Source organism: Chaetodon trifascialis, chromosome 13 (assembly GCF_039877785.1).
Source record: "Chaetodon trifascialis isolate fChaTrf1 chromosome 13, fChaTrf1.hap1, whole genome shotgun sequence".
NCBI classification, from domain to species: domain Eukaryota; kingdom Metazoa; phylum Chordata; class Actinopteri; order Chaetodontiformes; family Chaetodontidae; genus Chaetodon; species Chaetodon trifascialis.
This window is the reverse complement of record NC_092068.1, coordinates 26,133,168-26,150,020: the sequence shown is the minus strand read 5'-3', so window position 1 is coordinate 26,150,020 and position 16,853 is coordinate 26,133,168. Positions and strand designations below refer to the sequence as shown.

General features: G+C 43.8%; 1 protein-coding gene across 1 annotated transcript; it reads left to right on the top strand.

The window, feature by feature from the left end:
• Positions 1-10,631: 10,631 nt before the first annotated feature.
• Positions 10,632-16,635, top strand: LOC139341163 (high-affinity choline transporter 1-like). Its single transcript, XM_070977533.1, has 8 exons — positions 10,632-10,815; positions 13,568-13,684; positions 13,788-13,943; positions 14,146-14,294; positions 14,406-14,549; positions 14,891-15,044; positions 15,639-15,856; positions 16,081-16,635. Exons 1-8 carry the CDS (start codon positions 10,632-10,634, stop codon positions 16,633-16,635), a joined length of 1,677 nt encoding a protein of 558 aa, XP_070833634.1.
• Positions 16,636-16,853: the final 218 nt, after the last annotated feature.

Sequence of the window (16,853 nt, the reverse complement as noted above, 5' to 3'; positions counted from 1 at the left end):
AAGCCAACCATCAATCCATCTATTCATTGTGGTGGCAGCAGGGTGAGCAAGGTAGTAAAGACGTTCCTCTCCCCATGAATGTTTTCCAGCTCACAGCTGACTGTAAACTGCTCCTGCAGATGATGAAGTCACCAGAACCACATCATCTGCAACTGGTCCCAATGGACCTTAGGGCATGTCGGACTGCTGACTCCTTCAAGAAGACTGAGATATCATCATTCAACCAGACAGGTGCTTGCTGTGATATGGTTTGACTTGGTTTCTGTCTCCATTGAAAGATAGTTATCCAAAATAAAATGGGATTTCAAAAAGAGAGAGAGAGGACATTTTACAGACCTTGAGGCAACATTTAGCATGAGAGTAACAGAATATAAAAACAATGGAAAGTTTCTCCTCTCTTTCCTGCTTGTCTTCCTCTCACATGCTGATTTTTCTTCTTCTCAAATCTTTCACTGGGCTGTTCAAGCTTTGAGTGGAAAGTTACAGAGCAGTGGATGGTCGACTGTTTTCAAAAATTATCCTTGGGTGCTAGCCACTACATTTCACAGATAAAACAATGTGATGATGCAGACACCTTCTGACACATGGAAAGTTACAGAAGGAAAAGAAATGTGGACATTGTCAAGCAAAGGTGACATACTGCACCTTAAACTGAGAGAAGACTGGAGTTAGACATTGTGATGACCCATGTTTTACCAGTCTTGACTCATTGATATTGAGGACAATGTGAGAATTTCAGTCCAAAAACACCCTTAATCCAAGAAAGAAAAGTGCAAATTAATGAACTGAATCAACAAGGATGGAGTGTGGAAATAAAAACACACATTACCAATAAAAAATAATAAATAAGATCATAAATGAATGAATTAATGATGTGTACAGTTTAACAGGAGCTATTATCCAGTTTTATGGCAGCAGGAATGAACGATCTCCTGAAGCTCTCAGGTCGACAGCGCAGGGAGAGGAGGCTGTTTGTACGACTGCTTCTCTGAGCTTCTACAGTCTCATGAAGAAGATGACTTTTGTTGTTGAGGATGGTATAGCGGCTAAGCCTAAAACTTAAATCCACTGAGGGGCTGCATAGACGGGCTAAACATAATTGACAGGCTAGCCGTGCACCGCTTCGTTGTGTCTTGTGAAATAAAAACATCCGACGTCTCCTTCTTCTTCTATTTTTTATGGATTATTTATTACTCACCATTCTGGTCTTCAATGTGTTACATGCAAGAGTCCAACAACTAGTGTCCATCAAAATCCATAAATCCAGCAATCACAGATACACCAACAGAACTTCACTTGGAGTGGCGTGCCGGCGTTGCGGTCAAAAAACTATTTGTGCTCCCACCGTCTAGCAACACCTGTTACCTGATGAAAGGTTCCTACCTAAGTAGGCATGTGACCCAAAACACAAAGTGACACCTAACGGACAACTTAGTGTCACACACACACGTTAACCCCTTGAAAATGGCCCTTACACACCGGCCCCTAATTGTAATGACTTACAGACATAACAATTCCATTATTTACAAAGTAAGGAGCCATAACCAAAATGATACAATGATGAACATGATTTACCACATTTTTGGTCACATATTCCAAATAGACAGAATACTTCAAATGACCTGCTAATCTTCATTCTCATGTAACAGGCAAAGTTTAGTCACAGGCCTTTCAATGACGCTAGACTTCGTTTGCAGACGCGCCGAGCGCACAAATCCTTTTTTATCAGGGAGAGCCTCCAAGACTCTTCCGAGTGGCCAGGAGCCTCTTGGGGCAGTGGAATCCATTATGACGACAACGTCTCCAGATTTCAGATTTCTCCACTTGTGGTTCCATTTTTGCCTTTCCTGCAGCAAAGGTAGGTATTCTCGTATCCAACGTTTCCAGAAGAGATCAGAGATGTACTGAACTTGCTTCCATCTTCGCTTTACATACAGGTCATGTGGCTGAAACAATCCAGGTGGCAATGATGGTTTTCCTTTCATGAGGAGGATATGGTTGGGAGTGAGCAGCTCAAGATCATTTGGCTCATCTGACAGCTTAGTGATAGGCCGATCATTTAAAATGGCCTCAGCTTCACACATGACGGTATGAAGCCTGTCGTCATCCAAAATCTGCTGTCGAAGAACCGAACTGAGAATCCTTCTCACCATGCGGATTAAACGCTCCCAGACGCCACCATGAGGTGAGCCTGCTGGAGGATTGAAACACCACTTAACTCCCTTTTGCTGCAACACTCCTTGAATCCATGTAAGATTCAGAGTTGCCAGAGCCTCCCTGAGCTCCCTCTCTGCTCCAATGAAGTTGGTTGCATTGTCGGATTGAATGTGAGCCACTTGACCTCTCCTGGAGATGAAACGATGCAGAGCATTGATGCATGCATCTGTGTCCAGAGAATTAGCCACTTCCAAATGGACTGCTCTGCTTGCCAGACAGGTGAATATCACTCCATAGCGCTTGACTGTGCCTCGTCCTTTCCTCACCTCAATCGGTCGAAAGTAGTCGATTCCCACATTAGTGAATGGTGGATGATCAGGAAGAATCCTCTCCTTTGGCAAATTTGCCATCTTTTGCTCCACCATTCTGCCATTGTATCTCCTACAAAAGCTACATTCAGCTGTCATTCTCCTCACGGCTGAGTTGGCACCTGTCACCCAGTACTTCCTCCTCAGCGTGGACAGCGTGTGGTTGCGACCAATATGGCCAAGCTATCGGTGAATGTGCTTGAGAATGAGAGCGGCTACATGTTCATCCTTTGAGAGGATGAGTGGATATTTGATTTCCTCTGGCCAGGAGCCTTTTGTCAACCATCCACCAACTCTCAAGAGCCCATTATCCAAATACGGATCCAACCTGTAGATGGTACTTTGCCTGCTCACGGTAATTTTCCTCGATGACAATACAGAAATCTCCTTTTCAAACCTTTGATGCTGACAGTATCGAATGACGGCAAGCTCAGCCTCCAAAAGATCCTCTGTTGACAAACTTTGCCCTCTTGGACACTGCTTCTCCTGTCGCATGACATTGTCTAGCCTTGATGTGCTGACATCAGAAGCCTCTGGCTCACGCCTCCAGTGACTCATCTCCAAAAGAGTCTCTCAGCTTCAAGAACCACGCAACTGATACCTTCAGCTTCCTCCAATCTGAAAAGTAGGCCAATAGCCGACCAGTGGCATCAGGTGAGCTGTCCACATCAATAGCATTCACCATGGCTTCCTTCTTTACCTCCAGGTCATCTGCTCCTATCACAGTCTCCACCACACTCGCTGGCCATTCTCCTTCAGCTCTACACAAAAACATTGGACCATGAATCCACCTGCTGTCCTGAATAAAGTCGCCAACCCTCACTCCTCTGGATGGATCATCTGCTGAGTTTTCCTTGGAGCTAGCATACCGCCATTGGGATGCTTTGGTGGCTTCTCTGATGGTTGTGACCCTGTTTGCCACAAAAGTATGGAAACGACTGTCCTCGTTCTTTATACTTCAGCACTGAAGTGCTATCAGTCCAAAAGACTGAATCTTGCAGCTGAAACCTCAGCTCTGCTTTAAGCATCAGGTCGACACGAACAGCCAGGATAGCAGCCGTCAGCTCCAAGCGAGGAATGGTAATCATCTTTAAAGGTGTGACCCAGGCTTTTCCCATCAGGAATGCAACATGAGGTTGCCAGGTCCTCTGTCATTCTGCATCCTGAGGTAAGTGACTGCTCCATATCCTGTTTCACTAGCGTCCGAAAAGTGATGAAGCTGAGCACGTATGGGGTGTCCAAAGCCCTTGGGTTTAACGCACCTTTCAACCTTGAACTCAGACAGCACATCCAGGTCCTTCATCCATCTCGTCTACTGATGCAAGATGTCCTGAGGTACAGTCTCATCCCATTCAAAGTTTCTTCTGCAAAGCTCCTGTAGCATGACTTTGGCAGGCAAAACAACTGGTGCCAGAAACCCGAGAGGATCATACACAGAACTCGACACTGACAACATCCCAGGTCTGGTGCAAGACTTCTGAGGGACCTCCATCTTAAACTTGAAGGAATCAGTCTCAACACACCACTGCAAACCAAGAGCTCGTTCAACAGGACGGTTGTCTCTGTCAAGATTCAGTTCTTTCAGATCCTTGGCTCTATGTTCTTCAGGGAGAGTTTGCAGCATGGCACGACTGTTACTGATTCACTTGGTCAGTGTGAATCCTCCCTTCTGACAGAGAGCAGTGAGATTTTTGACCATGAGGGCAGCTTCTTCCTCTGAGCCCATGCTCTTCAGACAATTGTCAACATAAAAGTTCTCTTTAACAGTTTGAACCACTTCAGCTGGAAAGTTGGACTGATTGTCGTCTGCAGTTTTCCTGAGAGCGAAGCTTGCACAACTCGGCGAGGACACAGCACCGAATAGATGGACCGTCATGTGAAACTCTGCCACTTCCTTGGTCAGATCTCCCTCTGGCCACCACAAAAAACAAAGGAAATCTCTGTCCTCCTCTGCCACCTTGACCTGATGGAACATTGACTGAATGTCACCCATGACTGCTACAGGTTCCTGTCTGAATCTAATGAGGACTCCAAGCAATGTACTAGTGAGGTTGGGGCCTTGCAAGAGATGATGGTTTAATGATGCCCTTGAACACCGCACCACAGTCAAACACCACCCTCAGTGTCCTCTTCTTCGGATGATATACACCGTGATGGGGGATGTACCACACCCTGTCACTGCCACGATCATGCTGCTGCGTGGATACTTGCTCTGCATAGCCCCTACTAATCATCTCATTGAGGTACAAGGTGCACTCCTCATAAAACTGCCCATTGCTCAGGAACTTCCTCTTCAAACTAAGTAACCTTTGCTTCACCATAGAGTAGTTGTTTGGCAGAACCACATTGTCCTTCCTAAAGGGCAATTTCAGGCTGTAGTGACCATCGTCAAGCGTTGCAGAATTTTCCACAATGTCCATGAACTTGATGTCTTCTCTTGACAGGCCTTTCTCCTCTGTAGCTCTCTCATTGAAATCATGAATACTGCTCACTCAATATTTCCTCCAACCTAGACACAGAAATCCTGTTGACAATTGCTGAGGGAAACTCTGATTCCCAGCTGCTCCCCTTTCCTTGCAAAGGTCCGTTAATGACCCATCCAAGTGCTGTCCTTATAGCATAGGGGCCATCCCCATGGCTGTTAATGACCTCCCAAGGCTCCAACATCTTGGGTGCATTGCTTCCAATCAGCAGGTCCACATTAGCCTTTATGCTGGGGATTCGTACCTTTGACAGGTATGGCCATTTTGCCAAATCTCCTTCAGTCACAATGCTGTCTGTACTTACCGGCATTTTCTTCTGGGTGAGGACTTCTGGGAGTTTATAGAAAAGGTTGGTCTCCAAACCAGACACTTCCAAGCCTGTACATTCATAGGCTGGCACGACTCCTTCCTGTCCCATGGTTTGCAGAAGAATGTGGATTTGCCTACCAGTCAGATTGAGCCGTTGCATGAGATGCTCCGAACAACATGAAGCACACTTGGATGGCTTTGACCACAACTCCTGCAGGTCAGACGCTCATTGCAGTCACAACTCCTGTGACCTGGACATAAGCAACCGAAACAAAGCTCTTTCTCCCTTAGAAAGCGTATTTTGTCTCTGTGCTTCTTCCTTTTGAACTGCAGACATTCTTCCAATGAGTGACCTTGATTACAACACAGACAAGTACACTTCGACAATGTAGCACCACAAGCATGTGAGACTGCCCTTGAGTCTCTGAAGTTCTCAACTGACTGCACAGGAGTAATGCTAGTGGCAAAGCTGTTTCCTTTAATCCTGTTTCCTGACTGTGGCTTCAATCTGTTGACAACCTTTGAACCAGCTGTTCCAGACGATGGTTCCCGAATGTCACCAAATAAGGGATCTGATAGAATTCTCACATGTTTTTCAATGAATGCAACCAAATCCTTGAATAAAGCTCTGCGTTTGGATGTCTCCAGTATGTCATGTGCAACGGTTCGCCATCGCTCCCTCATCTTAAATGGCAACTTAGACATCACTGCTCTCATGTTGCTTGGCATGTTCAACTCTTGCATGTACTGCAGCTTCTCCATTACATTGCAACATGAACGCAGAAAAAGAGAGAAGGCTTGCAGAGCATTCACGTCCTCTGGTTTTATTGAGGGCCAACTCAATGCCTTTTCCATATATGCGGTAGCAATTTTATATTCATTGCCAAAATTTTCCTGCAGCAGCTTTTTTGCTTGATCATAGCCTTGACCAGGTAGCATGTGTTGGCAACTACGCACCAACTCCCTTGGCTGCCCTCTCGTGAACTGTTGTAGGTAATGCAAATAATGCCCTTTTAAAGGCGATATACTGTAGAGGATCCCCAGCAAATATCTGAATGTCTCTTGCTGGCAATACCATTAAACGTTGTTGTTGGACAAGAGCTGCTGTAATTTCATTTTGTCTTTGCATTATGGTATAAATATCTCTGGGCTGTCTTTCATCCACTGGCTGAGAGCTGAAAAGATTAGGCTGCATTTCATCCACAGACTGGGCATTGAACATAGAGGGTTGTCCTTCATCCACTGGCTGAGTACTGAAAGCAGGGGACTGCATTTCATCCACAGGCTGAGCAGTGAGCAAGGGATGTTGCCCTTCCTGAACGGGCTGAACACGATGCAAAGAGGGTTGCCAAGACTGTGCATCCACTTGTGTGTCGTGTGGGTAACCCTGCATTTGCGAGTCAGTCTGCTGCTTTGATTCAGCCTTTTGTTGCCGACTAGCCTCCAGAGGCTGTGTAACAGTTGGTGCTGGGTGAGTTGCCGGTAACATCCAATCCTTACTTTGCTGCAGTTTGTTCTGATTTTCAGGTTTGTACTCCTTTGCCAAAGGATTTAACTTGTTTGCCGTTGCTTTGTTCCTTTTTTCCCTTTGCAAGTAAGAATTCACTGCAGTTGATGCTTTTGAACCACTTGCAACATCAGAGGCCTGTAAAAACACTAATTTAGCAGTGGATGCTGCTAGCAGAGCTTCCAGCTCAAGTTGTTCTCTTTTTCTTTGTAGTTGTTGCTGTTGTTCCTCCAAAGCATGCATTTTCTTTAAAGCTGCAACACGGGCAAGCAGCGCAGCTCTGTCTGTCTCTGCTTTGACTCTTGCAGAGGACGTAGTGCTTAATTTTCCACTGCATGTACTTTTTTTGCTTGTGCATTTGCTTGCAACATTTGAAACACTGTCCTCTGAATTTACGTCATCGTCACCATTGTCATCATCATTACCATTAAGTGCATGTTGTTCAGCACATTTTGCCCACCTTTTCACATCAGAAATTAATTCATCATTACCAATCATTTTTGCTTTGAACCATATGTCATGCTTTTCTTTTTCATCATCAGGTATCAAACCCATCAAAGAACCATGACCTTTTGCTTCATCACACAGATTGACAAGCTCATCAAGAGCATATTGCACCTCTGATTTTTCATCACCTTTTCGCATAAGCTCTTGTATCTTTTTTTCTCAGATTACTAGCTTTATTTAGCTTAGCTTTCCTGTCATTTTGCAACCTTTCCAACCTTTCAGCATAAGCTTTAGCAGTTAATTTCACCACACGTTTTTCTTTGTCCCTTTGCTTAGAGCCATTCGCGTTCATGTTTGAATCAGCTGATTGCGCAATAGCCTCAACGGGCCTGTCCGCAGCTTCAGGCACATCCATAATTTTGAATTTATCCAAACGTTCTCGATCGCAATGAAGTCAACAAGTCAATTGTCATTTATTTTCGACCACCAATGCATTGGATTTACACCCCGACAATTGTGCACACAAACAAGAATGGCCATTTAACTTGTAGCGCTACACATACCTCACGCTGGGCGCCATGGTGATCCCGGTAAACGAGTCCTCCGCCGGCGTCTGAAGAGCAGCTCCCGGTGTCCTTACACTGGTGGAAGGAGTCTTGATCCGATGGATGAAACGTGCTGTACACCGCCAAGCTGAAAGCCATCCGTGGCGTCCTGTAGCCGATAGCTCTACCTGGATGTTGCAGCTGAACTCCAGAGAATAAATGTCCGTTTCCAGCGTCCACTCGGCTGAAACTGCAGCAACTGCCGACATATATCGCCGCTGTGATAAAGCTCTTCCAGCGTCCTTTAGCACAGTTTTTTGACTTGAATAAAGCGGCTAAGCCTAAAACTTAAAGCCACTGAGGGGCTGCATAGACGGACTAAACATAATTGACGCGCTAGCAGTGCACCGCTTCGTTGTGTCTTGTGAAATAAAAACATCCGACGTCTTCTTCTTTTATTTTTTATGGATTATTTATTGCTCACCGTCCTGGTCTTCAATGTGTTACATGCAAGAGTCCAACAGCTAGTGTCCATCAAAATCCATAAATCCAGCAATCACAAATACACCAACAAAACTTCATTTGGCGTGGCGTGGCGTGGCGTGGCGTGGCGTGCCGGCGTTGCGGTCAAAAAACTATTTGTGCTCCCACCGTCTAGCAACACCTGTTACCTGATGAAAGGTTCCTACCTAAGTAGGCATGTGACCCAAAACACAAAGTGACACCTAGCGGACAACTTAGTGTCACACACACACGTTAACCCCTTGAAAATGGCCCTTAAAGATGGTGTGCACCATACTACTCATCCTCCTTTCCACCATGGACCCCACTGATTCCACCCTCCCACCCATCACAGAGGCACACTTACTGGTCAGCTTATCCAGCCTGTTACTGTCTCTAACAGTCATACTGTTGCCCCATCAGACAGCACCACAGAGGAGAACACTAGCAACCACAGACTGGTAAAAAAAAAAAAAAAATGTGCAGCATTTCATTACATACATCAACGGACTTTAGTTTCCTTAGAAAGAAAAATCTGCTCTGTCCTTTTTTGGACAGTGCACCCGAGTGTACAGACCAGTCCAGTTTGCTGTCAAGGTGCACTCCTAGATATCTGTAAGACTGAACAACCTCAATGACCTCTCCATCAATTGTGACAGGCAGATGGGGGAGTTTCTTCCTAGCAAAGTCCACAATCATCTCCTTGGTCTTTGATGTATTCAAAATGAGACCATTCCTCTTGCTCCAGTCAGTGAATGTAGTAATGAGTCTCCTGTATTCCCCTTCATCCTTCCCTTTCACACATGCCACAACTGCTGTATCATCAGAATATTTCTGAATGTGACATGATGCAGCGTGTAGGCAAAGTCAGCAGTGTACAGGGTAAAGAGGAATGGGGATAACACCATTCCCTGCAGGGCCCCAATGTTGCTCACCAAAGTCCTGCAGACACAATCACCCAGTCTAACATATTGTGTTCGCTCTGTCAAATAGTTGTGAACCCAGGAGATGAGAATAGGATCCACTCCCATCTTCTCAAGCTTACCCCTCAGAATCAGAGTTTGGATGATATTAAAGAAGTTTTTGAGAAGTCAAAAAACATCAGCCTCACATACCCACCAGGCCTATTCAAAAATGAAAGAGTCTGGTGTAGCATGTAGGACTGTATCATCCACCCCCATGTTCTCCTGGTAGGTGAACTGCAATGGGTCAAGTGCCTGCTGTACCTGTGGTCTAAATAGCTGGAGTAACAGCCTCTCAAAGCTCTCCCTACTTTAGGAACTGGCACAAGGCAGGAATTTTTCCACTGGACAGGAACCTGCCCAGTTTGAAGACTCCAGTTAGAAATGTTATGCAGAGGCATAGCTAGCTCAGATGCACACTCTTTGAGAAGCCTAGGTGATATTCCATCAGGACCTGCTGACTTAACAGGACGCAGCCTCCTCAGCTCAGCACGCACCTCATCCACAGAGAAGTGGAAGTAAGGGGGTGCCCCAGCAGCAGAGGTGGAGAAGCCACTGAGTGCAGCAGAGCAGGATGACAGTATATGAGTGAGTGTTCTGAAACACCCAGATGACACTAAAAAGGTGTGTGGAACATGAAGACATGTTGATTGACAGTGACAGTGAGTGATGAACAAGTAAAAAACTGTGCATCTTTGGTCGATAAATGGCCATTCGGTGGATGTTTTGGTGTCAAAAGTTTGGTATCAGCTTTAGAGTCCCTGAATAATTTAGTTTGAACATAAATCCTCAGGCTACTCAAAATCTTTATTGTTAACAATGCAACTGTAAAGAGTTTGAATTTCATTCTTATGACATGACTTGATGAAAAAGAACAGAGACACGATTGAAGAAAATCCAATTAAAGCTGCAGTAGGCAACAATTGTTGGATTCCTATATGTTAAAGCATTTGGTCTCGACCTGCTCTCCATGGAAAGTGTCATGAGACAACCTTTGTTGTGATGTGGTGTTATTTAAATACACTGAACTGAAACGAAATGAATTTTATGGTTAAATTCAAGCTTATTTGTCACAAAGCTGAAATTATATCGTTTCTCCTGGGGCCAGTTTTTAAAAAACCAACAAAACATGAGGCAACATAAAAATGCAGGATGGCCTCTGTTTGCTTGTCGACTCACTGAGCCTGAAGCCAGCTATTTTCACCAGAGGGCATCAACGTATCATCAAAGTGGAGGAGGTTTTTCTTTCCTGTCCATCAGGAATTTCATTGCTCTTTTCAAAAACACTCAGCCAGTTAGTTGTTTACTCAGTCAGACGTCAGCAAGAGGAGAAGCCAGTCCACTAGTCCATCATGGCCGTCAACGTTCCAGGAGTGATCGTCATGGTGATTTTCTACCTGTTGGTCCTCGGGACCGGCATCTGGGCTTCTTTCAAGTCCAAAAGGGAACAGAAGAAAAGTGCAGCCACTGGAATGGATATGGCCCTGCTGGGAAACCGCAGCATTAGCTGGGTGGTGGGAGTCTTCACGATGACAGGTGAGGGGGCACAGTTCCATTTCAATTCAGATCAAATCAATTTTATGTATATAGCACCAAATCACAACAGAAGTTGTCTCAGGACTCTTTCCATATAGAGCTGGTTCAGACCAAACTCTTTATGTATAGAGACCCAACAATTCCCTCATGAGTAAGCACTTCGCAGCAGTGGTGAGGAAAAACTTCTGAGGCAGAAACCTCAGGCAGAACCAGGCCAGACATGACAGAGAGACAGAAATGCAATCACAGTAAGAGTGACAGTTCTAATAATAATAATAATTCTAATAATAGACACAAGTGAGAAAACTAGGATGGAAACTGTATTACTGTAAATTTAAAGAAGTCCTGATTATTAAGGAAATTATTTAGAGGAATATAAATACAGGATAAGTTCTTTATGGGATAGGTTTTCCATCTGTTGGCTGCAACTTTATGGGGAAAGTTTGAGCAGCAAGATGTTTTGAATAAATTAACACGTCTATGAACAAAAAATGTAAATATTTGTGAATAAATTCTGTATGCAGCTGTATCATTAGGTTCTTATGCAAACAGCCCACAAAAGCCTAATGAAGTACAGCTATGAAATGCTGGAGTTTAATAAGTGGTTGCAGATTATCATGGGCAATGTGGAAACACCCTACCCTTGAGGTTGTTTGTTGCTTGTTTGTTTTGTGTTCTAAACCAGAGTTAAAAACTCAAGAAAGGCAGAAGCATGTCATAAATAGTCAATTCAGTTAGTTCTCTTGTCAAAATCCTGATAATTGTATTTCTATATAATGTTTCTGTAGCAGTTAGTCAAAACAAAACAAAACAAAACAAAACAAAACAACGCAAGAGTGTTAGGCTTTTGTCTGGTAAATTTGTTTGGACTGAGGGATGCAGACCCGAGACAGTAAAAGACGGTTTGTTACACTCCAGTCTAGGGGAGCAGGGATGCAACATAAAAGAGTGGAAAAACAAACTTTGTCTCCAAATCAACAAATGCTCTAAGCCACAGCCGGGTACAATAATAAACCACAAATTTATTGTTATTAACAAAAAGAGACCTGATGTACAGGAAAAAAAAGGGTCACAGCCAAAACAAAACAAAACAAAACAAAACAGTGCTATTATATACAGTGTTACAAACTACAACCCTGGAGAATATCAAAAAACCCAGCACCAACCACCACACTACCAAAATAACACTACCACACTATACACAAGAGATCTGGGGACAAAGTTCTCAAGTCAAAACGCCAGAAACCACACACGCCACTGCTGTCAAGCCGAGTCCCCTGATGAATGAAAAATCCGCCGTTTAAAACAGGCTGGATGTGGCAGCAGCGACCAATGGGATAGCGACACCACTTGCTGTATGGAGGAGGGCAGGACCAGCATAGCTGCTAAATAAGAGAAGAGCACACACTCACACACAAAAAACATGGACTAGACAGAAAGACACCACAGGACCACACAGGAACAAACAGTGCAGAAGCAATATGGCCAGGGCCGTAACACGTTTAAACAGAATTTATTAATCAATAAATTGCAATAGAAGACGCACTCATAAGGAGTGGGAGAGAACAAAGGGAGCTCCAATGAAGCGGGTTTGAGGCAAGGCACACGCTGGCAGGTAGACACTGCAACACAGTGGCAGTTTAAAGACAGTTAGCATAAGCAAACTTAACGAGGAGAGGAGAGGAGAGGAGAGGAGAGAATGAAGTGCAGTACTCACAATGAGACGACAAGACACCGCCATGGATTCAGGATAATCAGGCACAGGTAGGAGAGAGCTCTCTCTTAATTACTGTGCCTAATCAGGAACATGCATGTAAGGTGAACCCCTGAGGAGGCGGAGCTGAATGGGTGTAGGGAAACACCCAGTTGCACAGACAGGGGAGAACAGACAGGCAAGAAAAACATCAGGGAAAGGACGAGGAGACACACTCGGAGAGAGGAGGTCAGTAGGATGGTAACAAAGAGAAATTAATTAATTAATTAATTAATTCAATTACTTGAGCCCCTTTTCAGTGAAGTCCCCCCTGATTGATATCTTTTATCTTGTGTTTTGGTTTCACTGTTAAATCAATTGCCCCAATATGGCGGCAAAAAAGTTTTGGGTTTAATTATTTGGCAGTGTTTCATAATATCTTGTGCAATGGCAGACTTTTGCCATCCTTGTCTAGTTGTGTAACCAGGGGCTGAGAACTGTCGGACAACTGCCAAACATTAGTCACTGGCCAAAAGAAATGTTTTCCAGAGAAGTCTCATCAGGTACTCTTGGGTAACCTGAGTGTCGCTGAGATGAAATCAGTCAGTCGTCTGAGTTCTACGGCTTCTTTGCCAAGTGAAAGGAACAAGTCATCACTTTATGGCTGCTGCTCCACAGTTGTAAAATTCTGTCTCTTAATCAGGGCTGGACAAACACCTGGGAAAAGTGGCCAACTGTCCCGGGGCCCCAGTCCCTAAGGCTCCTGGCTCTCCACGTGACAGTTAATTAACTGTAATTCTATTAATTGCAAATTTCGAACAAGCTCACCTTAAGTTCAGAATAAGATAAAACAATAAGGGTTACGAGGCGGCTCCTGCTGTATTATGTTGTGATTGAGTGGCCCAGTGTCAAAATCTAGTATTAATACCTTGATTACTTTCAGTTGATGATGATCCCACTGAAAGCTTATTAAAGGTGATGAAATTTCACCCAAACTTTTGTCCAAATATCTGCTGTCTGTCCACTCAATGACTTGTTGTGTGTTCATCCGTCCTGTAGCTACGTGGATTGGAGGAGGCCTCATTGTTGGCACAGTTGAGATGGTGTGCACGCCCTCCATGGGACTAATCTGGACAATCGTGATGTTGATGGCATACAGCTCGTCTTTTATCATCAGTAAGAGTTTCAAATTACATCTGAGAGGATACTGCATGTCTGCACGTGTAATAAAACTAATGTAGCCTATTAATCCTTTTTCCTTGTCCTTTTGTAAATCAAGCTGGCTTGGTGTTTGTCAAACCAATGAGAACGAAAAACTGTGTGACGATGCTGGACCCTTTCCATATCAAGTATGGAAAAGTCCTAACAGCTGGACTGAGCCTGGTTTCACTTATTATTGATGTGGTCTGGGTGCCAGCAACACTACTTGCTTTAGGTACAGTACATACAAATGCACTTCATGTACATATATTTGTATATTTGATATATACTTTATCATTTCAGTACAGTAAATGTATACAAAGATGTAAATTCGCACCTTTACTGTGTCGATGTGACTTAACTTCAATGAATGCAAACATGTAATTCTGACAGAAAGACATGGTCATAAAATGTCCCTGTTGGAATGTGTTTGACAGGAGGAACCATGAGTGTGGTCCTGGATTTGTCCAACACTGTGTGCATCTGGATCTCTGCTGCGGTCGCCATTATCTACACGCTGCTGGGAGGCCTCTACTCTGTGGCCTACACAGATATTATACAGCTTGTCCTCATATTCGTCAGCGTGGTGAGTTTGGCTTTTTGTTTGAAGGAACTTACACAAGGTACCAAAATCTCCAAAGGATGCTTTTTAAAGTTGTGTGTGTGTTTATCATTTACATTTTATTTGTCTCTGCAGTGGCTCTGTGTTCCCTTTGTTATGATGAGTCCGTCCACCATGGACATTAGCCAGACACTGATGAACAACACCTTACACGCTCCCTGGATTGGTCAACCAGAGCTGAAAAAGACCTGGATCATGATTGATAACTTCTTATTCTTTGTAAGGAAGCAGCAATACAGCCTACATCAAACACAGTTCAGTCTAATTTTGATGGATATCTTCAGAATGATAATAAATAGCATAAAGATTTAAATAATAGACTGTTTTTCATTGTAACTAAAGAATCAGAGTGGCTGTAATTAAAGACTATTATCTGAAACAGCATGTCTGTACACGTCAAAGTTAAATTAACTATCCTATGACTGTAATTGTAAAGTTGAAGAGACGATCCCTTTCATTTGAATGAATGCTTCAGTGATAATATCAGGTGGACATTTTGCCACATTTACTTGATGTGGACGCCACATTCGTCATTAATAAACTGTCTGTTTCCACTTCAGACTCTGGGATCTCTAGGATACCAGGCCATCCATCAGAGGACCTTGTCAGCTTCTTCCACAAAAGCAGCCAAGCTCACATGCTTTGTTGCAGCTTTCATCTTTCTTGTATTTATGATACCTCTTATACTGCTGGGGGCAGCATCTGCATCCACAGGTATTAACAGCTTCTACATACTGGGGTAAAGTGTGAAACCTGAAGTCAATATTTTGATCATATTAAAGGATGAATGAATTAACATTTGCATTAAAAGTCAAGGAAGATAGTCCATCTAGAAAATCTGTGTTCAACGTTTATGGCAGCCACCATTCCCTCCAAAAATAATAAGGACATAATGCTGTAAGTGATACACTGACAGACTGACAAGACCATCCCCAGATCCACTCCTGTTGTGTGGCTAAAAAAGTACATCATGATCAGCTGTACCACATTATAGACATTATATGTGATGTGCAATCGGAAATCTTACGTGTCCCATAATGTAGCACTGCACCACACCACTTTTCTTTTGACAAGAGGATCATTGTCTTTACGATGTTTTCATGTTTGCTTCACTCACTGATTAATATCTCAAGCTCTTCAGCACAATATTCTTAGATTCCATGTGTGGAGTGGAGACCAAATTATCAAAGGTAGCCTTTTAGTGCCACCCGTGCAAAAGGTCAATCAACTTGGCCCACTGTGCTCCTTATATCTTATCACACAGTGCTTAGTTACACAGTCTGTCCGTCTTTTGTGTCCATGCCTCAGACTGGAACCAGACTACCTATGGTTCTCCATCTCCATATGAACGTGGGGAAGCAGCTTTCGTTCTGCCCATCGCTCTGCAGCACCTCACTCCACCCTTCATCTCCATTATTGGTATTGGATGTGTGGCTGCTGCCGTGATGTCATCAGTGGACTCAGGTTTGCTTTCAGCAGCTTCTGTCTTCACTGCTAACATCTACAAGACCATCCTGAGACCTCAGGTGAGACAATGTACTTGTTAGTCAAACTGCTGTTTGCTATTGTGAAGGTTGATGTTTATTTTGAAAGAAAGGCAATGGAGTGCAGGAAAGTATCAATGGTATAAAGTGGCATGATGGAGAAACAAAGTAGGAGGAAGAGTGAAGAAGACTAGAGAGAGGTATCTGAAAGCAGGATAGTCTCAGTCTGTTAACCTCTTCTTCTTCCTCTCTTATCTCTTCTTCAGGCATCAGACAGAGAGAGTCAGTGGGTGATCCGTGCTTCTGTGGTGGTCGTGGGCTTGGTTGGTACATCACTAACCAGCATAAAAACCAGCATCATACTGTTCTGGTTCCTTAGTGCTGAAATGGCCTACATCATCATCTTCCCTCAACTGGTCTGTGTCCTCTTCTTCAACATGTCCAATGGTTATGGGGCTATTATGGGCTGCCTGGTGGGAGTTGCGTTAAGACTGCTCAGTGGAGACCCATCTCTAGGGTTAGCACCAGTCATACACTTCCCAGGATGCACTCTTGAGGACGGGGTTTATGTCCAGTACTCTCCAGTTAGGACCATCTCCATGCTGTCTGCCATTGCTGCCATCTTGTCGTTCTCCTACCTGGCTTCTGTGCTCTTCAACAAAGGCATGCTTCCTGAGAAGTGGGATGTGTTCAAAGTGAAAGCCCAACAATCACCACAACCACTGACACCAACAGATGCTGCCACAGGACAGAATGAGACATTGAACAGAAACGACTCTGAGATCGAGGCATCAGAGCCAATGATGAGCACAAAATGTTAGTGTTCCTGTGTGTACAGTAGAATCTGTTGTTTCAAATTAAAATGTTGCACATGGACATCAGTTTTTCTTGGTTCTGTAAATGTCTTATAAATATTAAATATGTAAAACATAATACAAATACACAATACGATACAAAAAAAGAGTTTTTTTTATTTTGTCCTCTTTTTATGATTGTGATTTTGGATGAATGCTATTGTGTTGCAGGGTAATTTTGTGTT

Bases quoted from the DNA above. Each gene is read 5' to 3' on its own strand.
- LOC139341163 (XM_070977533.1), top strand. From the start codon at position 10,632: ATGGCCGTCAACGTTCCAGGAGTGATCGTCATGGTGATTTTCTACCTG. The intron at 10,816-13,567 runs GTGAGGGGGCAC...TCCGTCCTGTAG, and splicing joins GGGAGTCTTCACGATGACAG to CTACGTGGATTGGAGGAGGC. The intron at 14,295-14,405 runs GTGAGTTTGGCT...TTGTCTCTGCAG, and splicing joins TCCTCATATTCGTCAGCGTG to TGGCTCTGTGTTCCCTTTGT.